The sequence below is a fragment of the Medicago sativa genome, chromosome 5 (assembly GCF_051527215.1).
Source record: "Medicago sativa cultivar Bolivia chromosome 5, Bolivia_mono, whole genome shotgun sequence".
Classification (NCBI taxonomy): Eukaryota; Viridiplantae; Streptophyta; class Magnoliopsida; order Fabales; family Fabaceae; genus Medicago; species Medicago sativa.
In genome coordinates this window covers 8076240-8086574 of record NC_140753.1, presented here as the reverse complement: position 1 = coordinate 8086574, position 10335 = coordinate 8076240, and the positions used below count along the sequence as shown (strand labels likewise).

At 33.4% G+C, this 10335-nt stretch overlaps 1 protein-coding gene across 1 annotated transcript; it reads right to left on the bottom strand.

Moving 5' to 3' along the window:
- Positions 1-4989: 4989 nt before the first annotated feature.
- LOC146919681 (uncharacterized) lies at positions 4990-5950 on the bottom strand. The gene has a single exon (XM_085713095.1). The coding sequence runs from the start codon at positions 5933-5935 to the stop codon at positions 5024-5026; it is 912 nt and encodes a 303-aa protein (XP_085569221.1). The 5' UTR covers positions 5936-5950; the 3' UTR covers positions 4990-5023.
- Between the last annotated feature and the right edge of the window lie 4385 nt (positions 5951-10335).

The following is a 10335-nucleotide window of genomic DNA, read 5'->3' as shown; positions in this document are numbered from 1 at the left end:
AAGGGAAAAATCATTGAGTGAGCTTGGATAAATTGTCCAAGGTTTTCTCGAAAACAAATATCAACACCAAATTTTCCTTGGGCTTCAAAAAGGGCACAATCAACATTACAATTGATCCAATCCATCAACGGTTTAGAGTTTAGACCATTCTGGAGTAGCAGGCTGCACATTTCAACTGAATCATTCACTTTTAAATTATCAAATTTAAACTAAACGGGAGCCTATTTTTTATTTGAAAGAATTAGAGCCACTTCTATCATGGAAACTGGAAAACTGACCCTGCGCATTTGGAACAAAAGTAGAAGAGGTAGCCTTCAAATAATTGAAGGGCCATATACTCGTATTTATCTAGGAAAAAACAACAGCAGGCAATGCCTGCAAACTCTGAAACGTGGATATACATGGATATCACAACAAATCTAAAATAATCCATGTAATTAGTTTTTGGTAAGTATTGTTGATTTGAAGGAAATTGAATTTAGATTTCTTTAGATAAAATCTCAAAATATTAGATGGAGAAAAATGTGTGAAAGAGATAAAATTTCACTAAAAATGGTACGTTAAAAAAATATGATTTTCTAGCCTTATGGGAATTGATTTTCTAAACCGAAATCCTTGTTTTTTATTAATATATTCATCTCAACCATTAAATATAAGAGAGATAAAAGAAATAAAAGTGGAATAAAAAAGAGACTGAGTTTAATGATTGATATGAAACATTTGAAAAAATTTGATAGAAATTCAATTAAGAGAATTAATACGTAGGGAATCTTATGACTTATAAGGCAACACGAGCAACAAATTATAGTGTAGCAACGTCACTCATCCACTCTCAATTAGACCCAAGGTGTCAATTCATGGTAACTTGCAAATAATGGACAAAATCTAAATATTTAAAAACGGTGCTTGTCAATTCTTGAACATTTGTTTTTTCCTTTAAAAAAAATCTTGTACATTTTCTATAACAACAAGTCCAGTACTATAGTCCCTTAAAAAGGTACAATATTATAAAACTATTAATAAAATAAAAATAAAAAACTATTATATTAACTATTGTTGAATTTACTCAAAATTGACGTTGAAGCTTCGTCAAAAATCATGGTATGATTTGATGAGATCGTGATGATTTAGTTTAGGTTTTGTCTCGACAATAATCGTGGCACGAAGAGAAGAAATTGTGACAAGATTTAGTGGATAACGGTCAGTTCGTACTTTGTACGAGCTGCAAAGTGTGGCACAATGTGTAAAAACTGAGACACAATTTTCTCGAGTCTTGTCCACTATTTAAGGTTTCATTCTTCATGTTTTGGGGAGAGCTTTAAGAGAGAGAAACTTGTCAAACCAAAGGAGAAAACTTTAGGATTGAGTGTTTATGATTGAGTGTCTTTGATGAGAGTATATTTCTTGGATTGGAAAACATTGGTAAACACGTTAGGTGATGAGATTTCATTATTGGAAAGATCAAAAAACTTCCTTTAGTATTTTCTCTTAGGATTCATTTATGAGTGTGTATGACTTAAAAACGGGTGGAAAATTCATTTGTTCTTCGTGAGTGTTTATTCATAGTGGATCATAAAGTTGTTCACTCCCTCATAGTAGGTCATTTTGAACCGAATTGGGTAAACAATATTGATGTGTTGTTTTCTTCCATTCTTTCTTATCTTTGTTGCTTTGAATATGTTTGTAGTGTTGTTTAACACTTATATCTAGATTTGTTTGTTGTTTTTGTTGCTTGAGGCTACTTTACTCATTGATTACTACTTCCTTTGCTCCACACACCGAAGTTTTTAACGGTGTGATTATTTGATAAAGTGTGTATCATGGATTCAAAGTGGGACATCAAGTAGTTCACCGAAGTATTGATTTTGGGTTTAAGAAAGTTAATATGCAAGCGATTTTGACACAAAAGTGTGTAGAAGCATTAAAGGGTGAAGCGGCGATGTCGGCTACTTTGACACAAACGGAGAAGCGTGAGATGATAGACAAAGCAAAGAGTGTTATTGTTTTATGTCTCAAAGATAAGGTTTTGAGAGATGTCGTAAAGAAAGCTACCGCGACATTGATGCGAGCTAAGTTGGAGTCATTGTACATGACAAAATCTTTGATTCATATATAACTTTTAAAACAACAACTCTACTCATTTACGATGATGATCTAAACTTATCACCGAGCAATTGACGAAATTCAACAATATTCTTAATGACTTGGCAAATATTAAAGTGAAAGTGGAAGACCTAGACAAGGCTTTGTTGTTACTATCTTCATTTTGCTTTAATTTAAACTGGAGTAATCGTCAATGGAAAAAGGTAGAGTAAAGCGAATAAAAAAGGACTGGTACATTGTACCCAAAAAAGGATTGGTACAAAGAAGCCTGTGGGGTGTGGCTGGAACATGATGTCATAAGCTGTTGGTGATTAGGTGTGATCGTGTAGGAGAGAGACAAAGTCATTCTATTTCCAACCAAAGAGGAGGAAGCAAACCACACACACAGATATGAGACAGTAGTGGGTTGAAAGATAAATGATATTTTACTTGCTGTTTTTGTTTTTATTTATTTTTCAGTTGTTCTTTTTTATTCTAAAAATTTGTCGCATACAATAGATACTAATAAATAGAAAGTTATAGATTTTTTTGAAGGAAGAAAGTTAGATATTTAAATTGGTCTTCCAAGATATCCAATGTTCTTATAGTTTTTTAGTATTTGATTTGCAATTATTTGATATAGTTATATGTAATATGGCTAAAAGAAAAAGCTATATGTAATATTCAATTTTCTTTTTTAAGACTTCTGATATTCAAATTATCATTTTAGTTGTATAAAATTTACGGTTTGAAACAATTTTGTACACACATCTACTCAAATTACTCTATATTATCATTTTCATAGATTAATTCCTAAATATTTTTTTTAGAGAAATTCTTAAAATGATTTTATGAATATTTGTTTGACATAATTTAATTGGACGTATAAATATACTCCTACAACATGCCATGCATGTTTCTTTCTCTATATTTTATTCATAATATGATAATATCATTTGTATATAATTTTAAATATTATTATAAACTATGAAACAATCCAAGATAAAATTAAAATCCAAGACAATTTATTGTTGGTCGAATCCATTATTGGTCCAAGTGTAAAATCTATTCTATATTTTACTTCTTAATGAACGGGTGTGTTTATTTACACACGAGAGAAAGGGAGTATGATTTAAAATTCTCTCAAAGACATGAGTAAAATTTACTCCATAAAATCAGTTGGTAGGACAATGCATTATTATATGCAGGGACCGGAGTTCGAACCCCGGACACCCCATTTATTCACCTTATAAGGTGAATTATGGCCACTAAGTTACCTGACCAAAAAATAAAATTACTCCATAAAATCAATTACTTCCTTTATTTCATATATTTGGTACTTTAAAAATCTTGCACACGTATTAAGAAATATTTTCATTGATTTTTTTTTATAAGCAAAATGATTTCATTAGTATAAGGGATACTCAAACCCACTACAAACACTACAAACAGTTAAAATACATTGGAAACAAGAGAGTGAGTTATCCTACTAATTAGCAAAAACAAGGTTCATATTTCTTTCTTCACTGAAAATAAACAGATATCATGTTATCTGCTTGGTTTTGTCAACCACTTCCATAATATTTGCTACCTTCTCATTAAAAATAATAGCATTATGCTCAAACCAAACACTGCTTGTCATGTTCTTCAAAAAAAAAAAAACACTCCTTGTCATAGCTAACTAAATTAGATGTGACGAGTACGGAAGTGTAGGTTAGCAGAAGCTAAACCTAGATTGAAAGAGACAAGTTCGCAAGCGACGAACTTGTGAAAATAGGGTTACGAAATCCACCAGAAATTGATAAAAACTCTCTAAAATATTATTAATTGAATAATAGTTATCTCTTAAACTACAACCGTTAAGCTTAAATAGGAAAATAACAAACCCTAATGAGGCAAAAATAACAAACTGAAACAAAATAGAAAGTTCTAAGAAATTAGGATTAAATAATAAAATACTACTAAATTATTAAGAAAACCCTTCTGCATCAAGATGAGACATGTTCCTCCCAATCTTCCATTTGCAAACCTCTTTGAAGAGTAAAAATTCATCAACCAATTCATCTTTTCACCTTGATGCGTTTCAACCCATCTAGTTAAATATTGTAAGCTCGGATATTTATCTCGTCTTTAAACAGCTTGCAAATAAATGAATAGTTGTTTTGAAGAGTAAAAATTCATCAACCAATTCATCTTTTCACCTTGATGCGTTTCAACCCATCTAGTTAAATATTGTAAGCTCGGATATTTATCTCGTCTTTAAACAGCTTGCAAATAAATGAATAGTTGTTTTAATTTCTCTAAAACATGGAACACAACATTGTTGGTGACATCTTAAATAACACCTCTTTTTCATAATTCCTCTGGAGTTGGTAATTTGTCTTAAAGTAACCTCAAACCGAAAGCAGTTATTTGTACTATAATACTTTCCTTAAAAAATTACTATACTTTTAAACTTCTTTATTTATTGTTTTACAATTACTATTTATCAATGTAAAGAGTATACATATTCTATAGTTGAAAAATGAAAATAAAGTATATGTTAAAATTAAAATTATTCTTTTAGACCAAAAATATAATATTAAAACGACCCAAAATTTAAAATGAAGGAAATAAGTAAAGATTTCTTATAGATAATCTATTTATCTTATCACTCAAAAAAATCTGCTTATTTGTTTAATTTAATAAAAGAAAGTCTACTCATTTTTTCTCATATTTTATAGATTAGTGGAAACATAGGTGAACTGTATGGGGAAAACCTCAATTGAAAAATGGGAAAGGTTCCGTGGGGTCCATGGCAAATGCGGCGAGACGCAGCATCGCAGAAAGAAAAGTCATTTGTTGCACTTGCTTTCCATTCAATTCAACTCAACCTCAAATTGGTTTTGTTTTCTTTTTCTCAAGTACTAATTTATTTTTTTTTGAAGTGAAACAACTTTCATTAAACAGAAGTCGGAACACAGCCATCATTGATACAAGGAGCAACATAACTAGCTGCATTAACAAACAAATGTGTTGGGACATACCCCATCCACACACTAAAGCTAAACATGAAAACTAAGTCAACCAAGATTTGATACACAGAACACAAATACAAATACAAATACAAAGAGGCAAATCCTTTCCCATCCTTAGATCCAAACAACCATGCCAAATTCTTCCACATATGATCTATGGCAAAGTTGAAAAGAGAGTCCAAAGTCTTTAAATCTATCCAATTACGGATCATTTCTTTGACTTCTGCAAGCACAGTTCGACTATTAATGGTCTCGAATTTGTCCAAAGTATTCACATGCCTAGAATCAATTTGTTTGGTGGTGAGGATGTTGAGATCGGTGGGTGCCGCAAGTAGTTTTGCAATCAAAATTCTGTTCCAGTAAGTTAAGCTCCCTTGGGACATTTCTTCAAACACCATGAAGACATACTTAAAACAAAATAAAATTAACAATAAAACACAAAACAAACCATTAAAAGAGTGGACCAGAGAAACATCAGCAAGCAAGAGATCTAGGTCGCATCCTAGCCATGGTGGTTTTGGTGGAGGGTGGGTGGGTGTCAACCATGAAGGTGGGGGAGCAGCCATGAGGGAGAGAACTTGAAACACTGTTTTCGGATTTGAGATGGGGGAGACAACCATGACAACCCTTTCATTGTTTTGTGGTGGTGGCTCGGGTGGTGGTCGCATAGGCGGAAAGGAAGGCTTAGCGGCGGCTCGTGGTGGAGAAAGGAGATCATTGGTGAGTGAGAAAAATTCTAGAAAAGGATGAAGAGATAGATGAGGGGAAATGAGGATGCTCCTACTACAAGAGGAGGGAAATACCACCAAAAAGAGGTGGGGGAAGAAACCCACCATGGAGGTGGGGGGAGGCCACCAAACCCTAAGATTTGGAGGGGCTTTTTCTCAAGTACTAATTGGATTATCCAAGAATTTAGCAAAATACATTGTAGTTTGTATGGTTTGTGTTGAAGTGGCTCCCACCTCCACCTCATTTATGCTTTGTTTTGAATAGGAGAACGATAAAAAGGAAAGAAAGGTGAGGAAGGGAAACAAAGGTGGGGAAAATACTAATCATTTTGTGTCTTGCAAGAGAGATTGAGGCAAAACAATTCTTGTGTCTAACATAAAAAATCCCTTACTCCCAAAATGGGAAGAAAAGGAAGGAAGTGAGGTTAATTAGAATACTACTAGATTGAAGACCCGTGCGCCGCACGGGTCTTATGAGCCGAAATATAGTTGTTAATCTCAATATGAAAAGAATACCGAAACACAATAAAAGGACATTTAATAAATAACTATTGTCAATCGATAGTAATGTATAGTTAATTAAAATGCATCACCATTACATAAATTATTGTACCTTCTCCTAAATGTGGATTTTTTATACTACACGTCCTAGGATTCTACGGTCTTTGAAAATTTGTGTTTCTGTTCTGAATATTTGATTTCTCTCTCAATGTGGAAAATGTATAAACACTTGGTAATTGAATAACAAACCTCTGTAGATGTGCAAATGAATGGTTTACATGAAAAACACTTTCACATTTTGTAATGTATGTGAGTGAAACATATGAATTTACTCATATGAGACGCTGAAAAACAAATTAAAATGATCTTCATATTTTGCTTGTTGAAAAATTATTAATAATATTCATATAAACTTATATGACCATGCCATCTTTTGTCCATAAAGACTTTTCATAAATTTGCACCATCCACTACCTAAGAAGAATAACGTATGTTATTTGTTAGAGTAATGATATTTTGACATCCATTTGATGACAACTTTGTTGACAACGTTGTTTTTCTCACTTCTTATTAGTCAAAAACAATGGAGAGAGAAAAAGGAAGAGAGAAGATAACAACATCATGTGAGTATGAGAGAGAAAGTTGTTCAAAAGTTATCAAAAAGTGGTTGTCAAAATATCATTTCTCTATTTGTTAACAACAAAGCCTTTCATTAAATATGCACCATATCCTACCTAAGAAGATGAGCACATGAGTTTTTTACATGAAGAAAGAGAATTACTCACAGTTTGTGATGTCTGTCAGTGGCCCACATGTCTTATATCTTTCCATCCCTTGCTCATTGATTCCTACCTTTACACCATTTTTTTTTCTTGGAGACCTCTTTATCAAATAACGACTCTCCATGTTTTAGATATTAAGCAAAATAAGCAAAATGAAAGGACAAAAATACAAAAGATGAAAGGGCCATTAGTAAAATACAAAAGCTAGCTGAGGATGGTGAGTTGAAGTCACAAACAATTAGAGTCAGCTATATTTTTCTCAATTGTTTATTAACTTGAAAATTTTTCTCATATCATCAAGAATGAAATGCCATTATCTTCTCTCTCAAGTTCTCAATATTTACACCATGAAGCTAATATGTTAAAGAAAGCAAAAGGGGCAAGCATAGAAATCACGGTGAATAATTATTCTGAATTTTTTGTGAAGCAAGTAAATAGCAAAACTCCACCAGAAAGTTGTGATGAATATTCAACAACGTGCATTCTCCCTGGGGTTTATTTTAGGTAAAGTAGTCAATTGAATGATACAAATAGGGCTGGAACTAATCTACTTGAAAAAATATGCTAAAAAACTTGCAATTATTTCATTGAAAACCAATACTTGAGGCTTGGACAAATGTTATTACATCAAACAATAGTTAAAATACTAAAGATAGAAGGCAGATTCCTTGTAACATCAAATAGACTTATCAAACTCAAAACTAAAAATAACAACATATTCAAATTCTCAGCTTTTAATGTCATCCAATTAAAAAATCCAATGAGGCCATCAAGGTCTAGTTGTATATAACAGTCACATAAACGATATCGTTCTTCCCAGCCATAGGAGCACCAAGCGTGATTCGCACACCTTCACACAGCCTGGGAGCCTCCACAAACCTCTTCCACTGTCCACCAATAAGGAGCAGTTTCAAAAATTAAAACACAGTCGCAGCAGTTGCCGCATTCGTCCACCATTTTCACAGAGGTAGATGCTGTATCAAACATTTGCGCAACACAATGCAAAACTGACAAATAAAAAATAAAGGAATTAAAATCATACCAAAAGCCCTTTGGTCACTTCATATTCAGTCAGCCTTTTCAGAAAATCAATAACCATGTCATTGATATTGTGACGATAGGAGATAAGAGAAGTACTCGGCAGGAGATGATCATTGACATAGGCTGAACATTACAACGTGAAAAGTATAAGATCAGTTCAATCAGAGTTACCTGTGAGACAGTGATATGACATAAGAGTTTCAATGTTTCTTCCAGCCATGTTGAATGTTAAAGATGAAAAGAAGATGCAAGGTTGTAGTTCTGTCTAAAAATATGCTGGGATTTATAGAATAAAAGTGTGTGTGAAGAGCTACCATTGTATGCATTAGAAACGCACATAAAGAATTAAAAGCTGATGAATTCCAACTTAAGTATACCAAAAGTCTGATAATATGGAACGGTTGTCATATTCACTGAATAGTGCACTTAATGTTGCATGAGAATAGGTAGGGACATAACAATAGCCAGGGTAATAGCAAATTTCGGAATGCACAAACATGGGAATGAGGCAAAATTTTGAATTTCAAATAGCACATCCGATGGGGGGAAAACTTTATTAGGGTTTACATCTTAGCAATTAATGATAGCTAATTAGAGGGAAAAATATAGGGTTAACAATAGCTTCACGTAATAAGCTTTACAAGTAAGGGATGATATTAATACGTTTGCTTAGCATTTTCAATATTTTTTACCAAGGTAAAAAAACACACTTTTATTTAAGGTCACTTTTGTTATTTTGTAATGTATATCCTTTTCTTTTCTTACACTCTACTAAATTAAAAAGCATGAGAAATTTTTTATCTTTATTTTCTTTCACATTTTTTTACAACAAATTAAAAGTTATATAATTTTATGGGCTCTTTTTCTTCTTCTATATACTTTCTTTTACTTTTATTAGAATTAACTTTTGTTCCGATCTGATCTAAGGTTCAATCCGACTATACTCGGGTATGACTCGAATCCATTAAACAGGCGATAATATATGATGGATATGCCTTAAAATCCACAGATTACAGTGCAGGCTGAGAGTCAGTCATCGGTCTGAAGGTTGCACACGCTCACGTCGACCGAGAGTTACTTACCCTTGAGACCGGGAGTTGCTCATGTCTGTACCTCCAGACACAACTTGCAAGTTAAGGCTTGACATTCAAACCATACTTGTCCACTATTTATACCCAAACTTAGCCTTGGATCAGGTATGACAGTTCTTATCCATATTATAGCCGCATAACTCTTGAGCCCCTCGTTGACTTGGGCGTTAGAGCACAAGTAGGTACACCACCTCATCTGGTGGAGAAGGACTATCAACGGACGGCTTAATAAAACCAGGCTCGCGGCGGTTAGATCAAAACTCGATCCTTCCACACAACGAATCTCATCCGACCAACCATCTTCTTAGGTCCAACCAGATCAACTTTCTAATACTAGTATTAGAGATCAGAGACAACCTACATTGATTCCATGAAACTAAACTCAAATATCTTAAACAATGGTTAGAAATTGAGTCTTGTAAATGGAAGAAAAAAAATATATTGAGAAGAAAAATTGTTGTTTTGGGATGGCCAAAGGCATTCATGCTCAAAAGGCTCAAAAAATATTAGGGTTCAATCACATCTATTAAACCATGTCAATTTACCTTGGACCCTTTCGTCTCATCAGTGCCTCCAACTACTACCCAAAAAAATTTTCGGTTCAATCACATCTACTGGATCATGTCAATTGACCTTGTATAATTTTGTCTCATCAATGCCTCCAACTTATGGGGAAATTGTCCATAATGTAACGACTCGAAGGCTTGGAATAGGCAGAGCTCAACACTGATGGTGCGTCGTGTTGAAATGGCTTCCATTAATTTTAATCAACGACTCCAAAACTAAGCCTATAAAAGGCACCCTTCATAAAAATGCAATGTACACAACTTCTATCATTTAAATATCTCTTATACTGATTCAAGCGTCATAGTATTAACATGTAACTTTAAACTCGCATCTCGACGGTTGATGCTCAACATTAAAGTCATTATTCTATTGTTTTATCTTGGTTTTCGGGTGTCAAACATTGATTACGTTTGAACCTTTTTAACCTTTGATATCTCATTTTTTCTTGGGAAGGGAAAAAATAAGCAAAACCCTTGAGAATCGAGGTCCGGGAGTTGTTTTCGCTACGGGAAGGTGTTAGGCACCC

Coding starts and splice junctions, on each gene's coding strand:
- LOC146919681 (XM_085713095.1), bottom strand. CDS start 5,935: ATGGTGGGTTTCTTCCCCCACCTCTTTTTGGTGGTATTTCCCTCCTCT.